Source organism: Pristiophorus japonicus, chromosome 12 (genome assembly GCF_044704955.1).
Source record: "Pristiophorus japonicus isolate sPriJap1 chromosome 12, sPriJap1.hap1, whole genome shotgun sequence".
Classification (NCBI taxonomy): Eukaryota; Metazoa; Chordata; class Chondrichthyes; family Pristiophoridae; genus Pristiophorus; species Pristiophorus japonicus.
Window position 1 is genome coordinate 150,395,902 of NC_091988.1, and position 12,733 is coordinate 150,408,634.

General features: G+C 41.4%; 1 protein-coding gene across 3 annotated transcripts in view; it reads left to right on the top strand.

Annotated features, from left to right (window-relative positions):
• Positions 1–12,733, top strand: part of znf217 (zinc finger protein 217) — a 64,448-nt gene that overhangs the window by 26,922 nt on the left and 24,793 nt on the right. For all 3 annotated transcript variants that reach the window (XM_070896046.1, XM_070896045.1, XM_070896047.1), the window contains one exon: positions 6,761–8,626. In XM_070896046.1, coding sequence (XP_070752147.1) covers positions 6,859–8,626 — 1,768 coding nt within the window. In that variant the 5' untranslated portion in view covers positions 6,761–6,858. The remainder of the gene's footprint in view (positions 1–6,760; positions 8,627–12,733) is intronic.

The window sequence follows — 12,733 nt, forward strand, 5'->3', positions numbered from 1 at the left end:
TATTTCAGGTTTTTGTTTGCTGATTTAGGTTTAAAAAAAATATAGATTAAATTTGATTCAGCACTGGAAATTCCTAAACAAAACTAAAATCTGATTGGCCAACCATGGCAATTAGTACTTCAAGTTGGTTTTTAATTGAGACTGTACCAACATCATTTGGTCCTCAACATGTTGATTGGTGATGCTGATCATCGCTTAGTATGAACACAACATTTGACTCGCTCCTAATGTTGGTCTTGTCGCCTCAATCTGTGCTGGTCAGATTATACTGTACTCTTAGAGCATCATCATAGGCAGTCCCTCGAAATCGAGGAAGACTTGCTTCATTGAGTTTTCGGGTGGCTGTACAGTCCAATGTGGGAACTACAGTCCCTAACAGGCGGGGAAGACAGTTGTTGAAGGAAAGGGTAGGTGGGGAACCTGGGTCAACGTACACAGCTTCCACTGTCTGCGCCTAGTTTCTGCATGCTCTCGGCGACTAGACTTGAGGTGCTCAGCGCCCTCCCGGATGCTCTTCCTCCACTTTGGGAGGTCTTTGGCCAGGGATTCCCAGGTGCCGGTGGGGATATTACACTTTATCAAAGAGGCTTTGAGGGTGTCCTTGAAACTTTTCCTCTGCCCACCTGGGGCTTGCCTGCCATGTAGGAGTTCAGAGTAGAGCGCTTGCTTAAGGAGTTTCGTGTTGAACATGTGGATGATGTGGCCTGCCCAATGGAGCTGGTCGAGTGTGGCCAGCGCTTTGATGCTGGGGATGTTTGCCTGGGCGAGGACACTGATGTTGATGCGTCTGTCCTCCCAGTGGATTTGCAGTGGATAGAGCATCAACACTACGGGCCCAAGTTTCGGGACGCGCCTGAAACGGGCTGCGTGCATAAGGCTCCTCCCACGCCCAGCTCCTGCTTCCTCCTGACTCGACTTGACCTCCGCGACTCTTTCTCTTCCCCCCCCCCCCCCCCCCCCGACGTCCGCGACTCTTTTTTTCCCCCTCCGCGACTCACTCGCTCCCTCCCTCCCCGGATCTCCGCGGTGACTCTTCTCCTCCCTTCCCCCCACCCCAGCCCCGACGCCATCTAGCCCGAGGTCTTGGGCCCGGCCGTTCAGCCTCCTTCTCTCCTTCCCTCCCTCCCTACATCCTCTCTCCTTTCCCCCCCTTCTCCCCCTCCCCTCGCTGTCAGAAACACAGACACTGACGGAGAGTGAGAGACACACACAGACAGATAGAGACACTGGGGGGGCCGTCCCAGCACTCTGTTGGAGGACTCCCGGTGCTGCAGTCGGTAAGTAGAAAATGTTTTGTTTTTGTTTTTTTGAAAAATATTTTTGATTGATTCATTGATTTATTGATGTATTTATTATTGACGATGGCTCTTTATTTGTAAAACTGAAGTGTTTAATGTTTGTAAACTTCCCTTTTTTAAACCCCCCCCCCCCCCATTCCCTATGCCTAATTTGTAACCTACGCCTGATTTTCTAAAGTGTAGACAAGGTTTTTTCGAACGTACAAAAATCTTCACTTACTCCATTCTAAGTTAGTTTGGAGTAAGTTTTCACTGCTGAAACTTTGAAAACAGGTGTAAGTGGCCGGACACGCCCCCTTTTGAAAAAAAAATTCTGTTCCAAAGTAAAACTGTTCTAACTGACTAGAACTGGAGCAAACTAAATGCCGAGAATTTGAATTTCTAAGGTACTCCGTTCTACACCAATTGCTCCAAAAAATCAGGAGCAACTGAGGCCAAAACTTGGGCACTTAATGTGTGTGTCATGATGTTGCATGTTTAATGTAGGACAGTGGTGTTTAAACATTTGAGGCCAATGCATGCATTGTGAGTTACTAGTATTGCTGATAATATGGGTAATTCTGATGTATCAACTCCACTAAGCCAAATATTGCAGCTAGCCATGGCTTTTAGAGCATTGTTTTGATTTCTATTTAACCTCGGAACTGTCAGTGCACGGCTACCAAAAGGACAGAGCATAGATGCTTCTGATTTTAGTGTAGTTGCCAATTCAATGAATGCAGCATCAAAATACAAATGTTTATCCAGATGGACAAAATAGAACCAACTGCAATTTGAAACGTTGGAAATGTGTTGAAGTCTTTTTTTGATGTGATGCTGGAGCTATAGCTTCTTTGGAAAGGGGAAATGTTTAAAGACCACACATGGCACTTTTTACAGTTTGTTTTCCAAGCTTTTGGAAAAGCTTGCTCATTTCTGGGTTAGCAGTGATGTGGAATAATGTTATACAGTCAGACTGCTTAATGTACAGCCAGCAGAACTTATTTAGTATTCTGATGGAAGTGGGTGGATGTGTTTTGCCAGATACAAAATATACAACTCTACAGAAAGAACAGTGGCTTATTTTGAAACTTTTAAGTACAGCACCAGTATGTTGCAACAAAATAAAAATGGGCTGTGTGGTAAACTTGGCACAACCCCAAGTACCACCTGCTGCACAAAGCACTTTGTGTGCAGCTAGGGTCCAACAGTACCAGCACAAATTAATCTAGGATTGTGATTAAAGAAATACTACAGTTCATCTCTCTCTCCTACAGTGGTGTTGTATTTCCACTGCAGAATAGTACTCTGATTTAAAATGAATGTGTTTGCTTTGCTTCCAAGATTTTCCACCAGAGGCCTGTAGTACTCTTGTCATACTCAAATCTCCAGTTTGCAGCACAGAAAATACCTCCAGCCGAGACTCCTTGGGGCCCAGTGTCAGCTGTGGCTCGGTGGGTAGCACACTCCTCCTGAGTCAGAAGGTTGTGTGTTCAAGTCCCACTCTAGAGACTTGAGCATAAAAATCTAGGCTGATGTTCCAATGCAGTACTGCTGCACCGTTACAGGTGCTGTCTTTTGGATGAGATGTTAAACCGAGGCCCCGTCTACTCATGGGTGGACGTAAAAGATCCTATGGTACTATTGTGAAGAAAAGCAGGGGAGTTGTCCCTTGGTCCTAACCAATATTTAACATCTTTTTAAAAAAAATTATCTGGTTATTATCACATTGCTGTTTGTGGATGCTCGCTGTGTGCAAATGGCTGTCTCGTTTCCTACATTACACTTGTGAATACACTTCAGAAAGTGCTTCATTGGCTGTAAAGCATTTTGGGATGTCTGGTGGTCATGAAAGGTGCTATATAAATGCAAGCCTTTTTCTGAAGATTGTGTTGGCTCTACTATTCAGGTACCAGAAATCGGAAATGCCACTGTGCTCTAAATTAGCAGATCATTTCTTCTTTTAAAGTGTAATTGTACATATGGACAGTACTGTAACTTATCTTTTGTGGGTTATTTGCCCAAATGACATTTCTTGCAGGAGGAAAAAAAGCTCTTAACCACAGGGTTTCAAATTAGGGACTCATCGGGTTTCTGTATATTTCCTCCTAGTATTTTTGTCTGCTAATGTAAAGTGACGATGGGGTTAAACCTGAAGAAAACTTGGGGGGGAAAGCGAGTTTTTTTTTAAAAGGAAATGGGGAAACTCACATATTTAGAATGGTAGTTTGAGACTTTATTCTAAAATGGTTTCTGCAATATTAACACTGCTTCCCTTTGGGTAGCTGCTAATCTCTTAGGGAGGACAGTGATCCCAGGAATGTCTCAATATTTGCAGATAATCTCCCACTATCTGTAAATGTTTTGAGTTTCATATTTGCTTTTGAAAAAGTTTTCTCTTTTTTCCCTTCTCTTTGAACCCAATTTTCAGTTTAGACCAGCAGAAGAAGCAGATGCTTTATAACTTACAGTAATGGTCAGGCTCCAAAATTCCTGACCACATGCTGAATGATGCTAAGGTGCTTTTTACATTCAAACAGTTGCTTCGTTCTCTCATTTGTTGCTGGTACTCCTAAAATATAAATGATGGGATGAACTGCAGATTTCATAATGGGTATAGAAATCCATGAACTCTTTGCACTTGTTGGAGGTGAGGGTGGAATGGCAGGGAAGAGGGATCATAGGATGATGTCAGGTGGTTATCCTTGCTCTCCAGCAGGGTCCTACTTTTTTCTACCAAAATCACACACAACTGTATGTCTAGTAGAGCTTGATGTGGCCGAACCAGAGCAGACTAAACCAGTTGTCCGTCAAATACAAAAATCTGCATCCCTTTGACTTGAGTGATGGTTTGGGATGGTGTGTGGGGGGGATTTATACTATGAGGACTGACCAGGATGGAAGATTAAAGTTTTGGGGGGGCGGCGTGCATGCGTGGGCATTGAAGGTGGGGGAGAGGGAGTAGTTGAACAAATCAAGAGCTATGGAGAGCCTTGGGCTCGGCAGATGTGGGCTTGAAAATGCTGTTGTAAGCTGCATGGAATTTTTCTTTCTGGGGTGGATATAAGTGGTTGGAGATGGCCTTGTTTCAGTCCCGATCACTAAAAAGAATATAATGAGAATCAAGAAGATTTTTGGACAGTTGTAGTGCCCAACATACAGGTCGATGCTAAGATACTTTTTTTGCCTTCATGAATACATTTGTTTTCAACAAAATAATTGTCATTTTTGGGTTTTTAAACCCAAGGTCTATTTGACATTGAACAGATACATCTTAAAAAAAAAAAAATACTGAAAGATGCCGATATTTCTATACCTCATAGTTGCACCTTGCTCCACTTCTCTTTTCCGTACCGAATGCATACATATTCATTGCTCCCAGGATATTTACAATGACCCCAGTCACCTTTGCGTCTCCTTTTGCAGTTGACCTATAGGCAGTGATGGTATATTTTTTTAAAATTTTAACAAGGCTATGAAAATGGCCATTATACTGAAACTGGAAAAATTGTCGGGTTGGGAGCTGAGATTGTCAACAGGGAGTGGCAACCAGTGAAGCTCAATAATGCACTTGCGTTAAATTTTATTACAGTGCCACCAAGTGTCAACATTTTGGGAACTGCAGATGGCCGGGCATTGTTTCGTTACGTTTTATTTTCTGGCCTTGTTGGCGACAACCTCCTGAGGTGATCTATGGGAGCTAACAATTTGACTTCAGGATCTTTTTGGCAAGAGTGCCTTGGGAGGGGGAGGGAGAGGGGAAAGTTGCGGCTAGAATCAAGTAAGCAAAAGTTAGGCCTCATTGGAAAAGACGAGTGCAAGTTAGGATGGAAATGTGGGTTATGGTATAGTATTGAAGTTAGAACTGAGAAGTCAAGATGACTAGAGGACCTGAAGGAGGAGATAAGTGGATAGCCTCAATTTTGTGAATGCAGAAATTAGTTCCTCAAACTTCGTGTCTTCTATGCTTGTGGTGGGGGTGGGGGGGGGGGTGTGGGTGTGTGGAAGCTTGGGCGGTGAAGAGGAATATGGTGATTTCCCTTGCCTTTTGGAATTAAGATGATTTAGTTGTCGAGGGAGAAGCAGTATTTATTTTGGGTGGTCCAGCCAGATGAAGCAGTGGTGGTTATCGGTCAGAAAATGTTGGTAGTTTTTAAGTTGTGTATATACATTTTTTCCCACATATATAAATTGATTACATTGGTAATAAAATCTGCAGACTGACTGCTAACCTTAACCTTTATTGAGATATATCATATTTTACTGAGTTCTTTAATATTGCTGTTGAGGAGCTGGAAATTGTATATTTACCCAGATTCAGTTGTTAATCTGGCCACAGCTCAGCAACCTCCAGTAAATCTCCTTTATTAGAAATAGAACTTTTCTATTGTTTACAGTTGAGTTCAAAGGGGAAAAACTGGAGAATCCAAAAGTGGGAAAGTAGAGGACATTCTAGCTTTAAGTATTTTAACCTATGATTTGACTAATGACATTGGGACAAACTAATTTTATATGTCCAGAAAATGCTGTATGACAGTTGTCCGACTGGGAGCCGAGTCTGTCTTTTAGTCTGCAGTGAAACATTGGCGGATTTTGTGGTCAGTGGTGAATGATTGGCACTTACACTTGACAGACTTTCAATGAGCTTTTACACTGGACTTTGCTGTGATTTGGGGGGGGGGGGGGGGGGGAACTAATAAGATAGGATTAAGAGATTAAAGACAAAAGTTTAAAAAAAAAAATTTCAACGATAATTAAAAGCTGAAGCAATGAAACGCCACACTTGTAAAAGTTAATTTTCAGTGCCCGAGTGCTTGTTTGTAATTGATGAGGACTTATCACAGCATTTAAAAAAAAAAACGCACTAGAATAGATGAGCCCTAATTTTTTCTCATGAGTTTAGTGGGTATCTTGTAGGTACAGCAGCTTCCAAGTGATCCATGGGTTTTGAATGCAGAGGCTCTTGACCAGATATTGGTAAAGTGAAGCTTCTGGAGGAGCAGGACAACTCTTCACAGCAACCTCTTGATTTCTGTGTGCTGTTGTGCTGTACGATGTACACTTTAATAATGGTGAGCTGATAGTATCTCCATTATTTCTACCACAAACCACAAAATCCAAGTCGAGGAATCCAAGGGAAAAATTGAGTCAGACTAGCAGGTCTCCAGTTGAGCAGAAACAACTGTGCATAGAAGTGAATGTTTACTAGGTTTCGAGTAAGGTCTTTGAGGCCTGCCAAAGTGTAACTTGGTTTGGATTTTCTAATCTTTTTGTTATGTCCCTGACATTTACATTGCAGTGCAAAGTAGTTATACAAATGTGTGCAAAGTATCTTGTTTTGAATTGGAATTATTTTCCATCCAAACACGGTAGTTGTCTTTTTTTTAATACTGAAGCCTATTGTTTAAACAATCTGTTGCACAATATATTAATGGTTTAAATAGTTTTAATCTTATTTTGAATGCTCTGTATTCTGCTTTCAGCAATTGAAACCCCTGCATCTAAGTACAAGGACACAAGAAAAGCAAGCTTTTGAGATTGAAATTGAAACTCTAAAGCTTTGTATTGTCTCAATAATGTGATGAGAATACAATATCAAGACTACCAGGAAAGAACATCTGAAGAGCTTATGCCTTGGTTTACTGACCAGCCTACTCATGAATTTGTGATGACATCTACTGAGAGCACCAGAATGAAAACATCTGAGGAAGAAGAAAATGAGAACTTAACACTTGGTGATTTTTCTGATGCAAAAAGTTCTATTGAACACCATTGTTCAATTTGTGACCAGTGCTTTCCCTTCAGTAGTCTTTTAACGCAACACATGCACATACATACAAATGAAAAGCCATTTAAGTGTCCCTTTTGTGACCATAGAACATCCCAGAAATCAAATTTGAAAATTCATCTTCGAAAGCACAAACTAGACCATTTGCAACAAGGAAGAAAAACTGGAAGAAACAAGGCCAATCTTTCACCTACGAGCATTGATATCCCAAATACTTTGTCTAATAGCATCAGTCCTAATGATGCTGAAATGACCAAGACTGATAAGCCAATAAATGGTGTTGCTTTGTCTTTTGACGGTTTGGAAGGAAATGTTGCACTCCAAGCTGAAGAATGTCCACCTCAATCTTGTATGTTTTGTAATAAAGGCTTTCGACACTCTGAAGAACTCCGTCACCATGTAGTGATGCAGCACAGGCCTACGCTATGTGAGCCCGCAGTCCTCCGAGTGGAGGAAGGGTTGAGTCCTATCGAAGAGGCGCATATTACAGTGAGTTCTCCAGAACAGGAGGCAAATGAAGAGAACGATGATGGTGAGCTCAGCTGTAAAGTTTGTGGACTGTCCTGTGAGAATGCTTTGAGTCTGGAAACACACATGAGGAAACACAAGGATTCATTTACCTATGGCTGTAATGTATGTGGCCGACGTTTTAAGGAGCCTTGGTTTCTAAAAAACCATATGCGAACACATTCGAGTAAAGCTAGGGGCAAATCACAGCAGGATTCGGAAGGTCCTGCAACTATCAATAATGTTGCTATGCAAGAACCAATTTCAGGAAACGTTGCCTCTCCTTACAAAATGTGCATGGTTTGTGGGTTTCTTTTCCCTAATAAAGACAGCTTGAAAGAACATAGTAAAGTTCACAACAAAGATCTCACTGATGATGATGGAATGGACGATTACTCCTTCAATCAGGAAGTTACAATATCGCAGGAGGCATTCCTGCAGATGCTGAATTTAAATCCCCCCTTGTCACAAAATTGTAACAAACCTGTGAAGGTGGGAAAATGGATATCTGAACTTGATCCCTTCAATACGTACCAAGCTTGGCAGCTGGCCACTAAGGGAAAAGTGGCAGTTGGCCGAGAGAATGTGAAAGATCCAGGGCTAATAGCAAACTCTGAGAATGAAGAGGAACCCTCTGACAAAGAGGATTCCAGTGAACATTGGACCATAGAGAAAGGCAATCAAGGTCCTACCTTGGAGAACCTAGAAAAGTCTAAAATGAAAAACAGCAGTATAGGTCAAAATGGCCCGCCTCCTATGGGAGATGTAGACATTGACCTGAAATTGACCCAGAATAAACTTAAACCGACCAACTGCACAATGTGTGGTAAGATTTTTAGAACCTACCATCAGTTAGTGCTCCACTCCCGAGTACACAGGAAAGGCAGGAAAAGTGTGGAGAATCCTCCAAATTCAGTTGATGGCAGTGAAGCTGGCACTCAATCCATAGACTCTGTTGCAGCAATCGAAGATCATAGCCCAGGAACTGACAAACCTGAGGAGGGCTCTGAAGAGGGCTCAGAAGACGGAGTACTAGGAGAAGGACTTTCATCAGGTAGGAAGGTTATGAACCTATTGGATGCTTGGGTCTAATGCTCTTTTACATTTCTTGCCAACCTCCTATTTTTCAGAATTTGAAAATCCTTTCGTCTTGGATAAGAATCTGCAAACTGCTGCCACAGTATCTCTAAGATAGAGGAGCCCAAATTATTGTTGGGGATGTCAAATTTAGTAGCCTTCCAAAACAAAACTTGTTTTCCCTACTCCTGTAAGATTTGAAAGTATGCATCCAGAAGGAAGTGATTTCTTACTAAAATGTGCAATTGGTTCTCTCCAACTAATGTATGTCTTGAGGGACAATGGGAAGTGGTTAAAACCATATGTGAAGCTTAAATTGTACTTTTTTTTAAAGTGTGAATATTGGGCTACAATATTTAAAAGGTTTCATTAAATCTCAGATTCTTAAACTCCTGTTTGGTTACTTATGTGCTAATATATTTGAAATGAATAGCAATAAGAACCAGGAACTGCAGTGAAGTATATTGTCTTGAGACTTAAAACAAAAATATTTTTGATACATTAAGCACTCTTGTATTAATTGGCTTCTAATATAATGCTAAGTCATAAGTGATTAACACCCACTTTGCTTAGAAATCCTATTCCATTTTAATTGGTTTGTCTGCCCAATGTTAGTTGATTCAAATACATGTGGATTTTGATCAAATGTGTTTTATGAATTTGGCAGACTATTATTTAAATGTTTGATCCTGGTAATTTAAAAAAAAAGTATTTATCAAGCTGTCTTGCTTAAATCAGTTTAAAAATTGCTTCCACGTGAGAACATAAGAACAGGAGTAGGCCATTGATCCCGTTCCACCATTCAATGAGATCATGGCTGATCTGCGACCTAACTCCATTTACCGGCCTTTGGCCCGTATCCCATAATACATTTGGTTAACAAAACTCTATCCATCTCAGATTTAAAATGAACAATTGATGTAGCATCAATTGCTGTTTACGCAAGAGTTTCAAACTTCTACCACCCTTTGGGCCCAAGTTTCCACATGATTTGCGCCTGATTTTTAGGAACAACTGGTGGAGAACGGACTATCTTAGAAATCGCAATTCTCCACTTTTTTTTCTGCAGTTCGTCAGTTAAAACAGTTTCACTTTGGAACAGAATTTTTTCTTCTAAAGGGGGCGTGTCCGGCCACTGACGCCTGATTTCAAAGTTTCCACAGTGAAAACTTACTCCAAACTAACTTAGAATGGAGCAAGTGAAGATTTTTGTAGAACTGAAAAAACCTTGTCTACACATTAAAAAATCAGGCGCAGGTTACAAATTAGGCGTTCAGAACGAGGTGGGGGGGGGGAGGGAAGGGAAGTCATTAAATTCTACAATAAATCCTTATTTATACTTATACAAATATTATACAAATAAATCCAACCTGAGTAAACATTTATAAGCAAAGAAAAGATTAAATAAACCATCTTCCTACCTGTGCTTCAGTCAGCTCAGCGGTGTGGCGTCGTTCCCGCGAACGGGAGGGAGGGAGGGAGGGGCAGTAAGCGGGCAGCAAGCAGCCTTCCACTTGAGGTGGAAGCCTTACAGTCAGCTCAGCGGTGTGGCGTCGTTCCCGCGAACGGGAGGGAGGGAGGAGACGGCCGTTCCCGACAGCGGGCGGGGGGGGGGGGGGGGGGGGGGTGGTGGAAGGGAAGGAGGCAGTGAGAAGGCTGCAGGAAGCCTCAGAAGTTGAGCAGCCATTCCCGACGGCAGGGGGGGAGAGGCTGTCGGGGAAACGGCTGCCTCAACTTTTGAGGCTTCCTGCAGCCTTCTCACTGCTGCAAGAAGCCTCAGTGCTGATCATAGAAGGGCAATGTGCTTTTATTAAAAAATGTTCAAAAATTAAACAGCTTACAAAGAACTACAAAAATGGCCGAGTGCCAATGTTTCCTTCACACTGCGCGAACGCTCCAACGCGCACGCGCAGGGTTGCCGGCAGGAAAAAAACTAATTTAAATGGTACCCGCCCCCTCCCACTTACAAAATCGGCGCAAGTGGTAGGCTCCGCGCCCCTGGGCGCCGTGCCAAGCAGACATGGAGCTGCAGGGCGCTCCAGAATCGCGTGGTTTTTTTTTTTGGCGCGAAAACGGGTGCCCAGCTCGGAGGGGCGCCCGTTTTGTAGCGTGTGGAAACTTGGGGCCTATGTGTGTAGAAGTGTTTCCTAATTCCACTCTTGAAAGGTCTGGCTCTTTTTTTTAAAAAGACTATGCCCCCTAGTCCTAGAAGCCCCAACCTCGCGCTCCTTAATCATCATAATTCTACGGAATAATCTCTCTTGTAATTTAACCCCTGTAATCCAGGTAAAGCTTTCCTTAACTACACAAGGAGGTACATCAAATTAAATTTTTTTTTAAATGCATTACTGTTGCCATCAACTTTTTGCTCTTTTCAATAAATTTGTATGGGGGTACATAAAAGCACAGATTAAAAACATTACCTGAAATAAACTGAAGGGGTTCTCTCTTCGTGCCCTGGGCATGCTGCAAATTTACATAGATATTCAAACAAGCGAAAGACCCCCCCCCCACCCCCCCGCCAAGTGCAAGAACTCATCAAGAATGTAGTCTAAAACACAAGCCAACAATATCTAATGACCAGGAGTAAATAAATTCCCCAACATAATTTTATTGTATTATATGCGTGAATACTAAACATTTATTAATTGAGATGTTCATGTCTCCAATACAACATTTTAATGGAATATTTCTCCCTCCCCACCACACTGCATAGATGCAACATGGGTGTAGTGTATTGCTTAGTTATCTCTCCAAATTTTTAGAAAGGAATTTTTTTAATAAAGAGAACTGTTCCCAGATCTATGATGTACTCAAAAGGTTGCTAAATGGTGCATACTGGGGAATCTATTGAATAAATATATTGGCTAACTGATTCTGGGAGCCATGCAAAAAGTCACCTTTTCGGTTTTTTTTTCATCTCTTGCCAATTAGGGAGTAATTTTGTTTCATAATGGAAGTTGTGGTGCAATTGAGCCTCTTTGGTGAGGGGCCACTGTATGAGCTGCTGTACTTAATGTGAACATTGTTTTCCCGAAGTTTTAAAACTGGGAACTAATTACTGTCATGTGGCAGTATCCAATGAATGTAATGTGATCACCGCCATGTGTCGTACCTTTTTTTAAATAGCCTGCCTGACAGAATGATAAACAATACAACTGCTTTCAAACTGGACAAGGATACCCTTGTTCTATGTGACCATGGATTGGATAATTAGCTGTACGTTAAATGTAGAGGCTAGAAATGTCTTGTTTGACATTACTCTATTGGCACAATGAACGGATTGAAATTAACTTCTATCTGGTATAAGGCTGGAACTGCCTTGAACCTTCTTGCAAATGACACATGAAACTGACCAACTCATTACTCAAAAACACTTACATCAGAGCCTTGACGCTGAAAGCAGTTTTACTGGTTATTTTGGCTACTGCTAGTGATGCTTCTTTAATGGTATTGTTGCAAGATCTGAAGGTGAAAGAGTGTAGTCCACGCTGTGATTTTTTTTCTTCTCTCTGCTGCCAGGAACAAAGATTAAACTTTTAACAGCTAAATGCATACATTGGGGATGTTTTTAAAAATGGCTTGTATATGTTTATACTTTGTTCCAGTAAAGGCAGTCCATTTCAAATGTTACTTTGCCTGTGACGTGCAGACCATTGTTTAACAATTTGGTCTAATGTGTTCAGGATTCAGATATATCTATCGTACTATAATAGTGCTTTGTTTTAAGCAATGTACCGTAATCTTCACTCATTGACCCCTTTTCTTAATACTCTTCACATTTTCTATCTTTCAATATGAATAACTACCCATTTTTTATTTGGAAATATTTATTCATTGTCCGATTGATATTACAGTAGGATTGCACCATCTAGTGCTTTACCATTTTATTACAGTAAAAACACATTCCATTTTACCAAACTGCTGATACCTCTAGAAATGCATGTGACTTTGCAGTACTCTGATAAAATGACCTTCAACTGAATAAAAGTTTGGCTATGACTACTAATCGCTGAGATGATTGTGTACTGTAGATGGGCTATTCAGACATTTTCTTATCTTTTTAAAAAAAAACTTCACAATC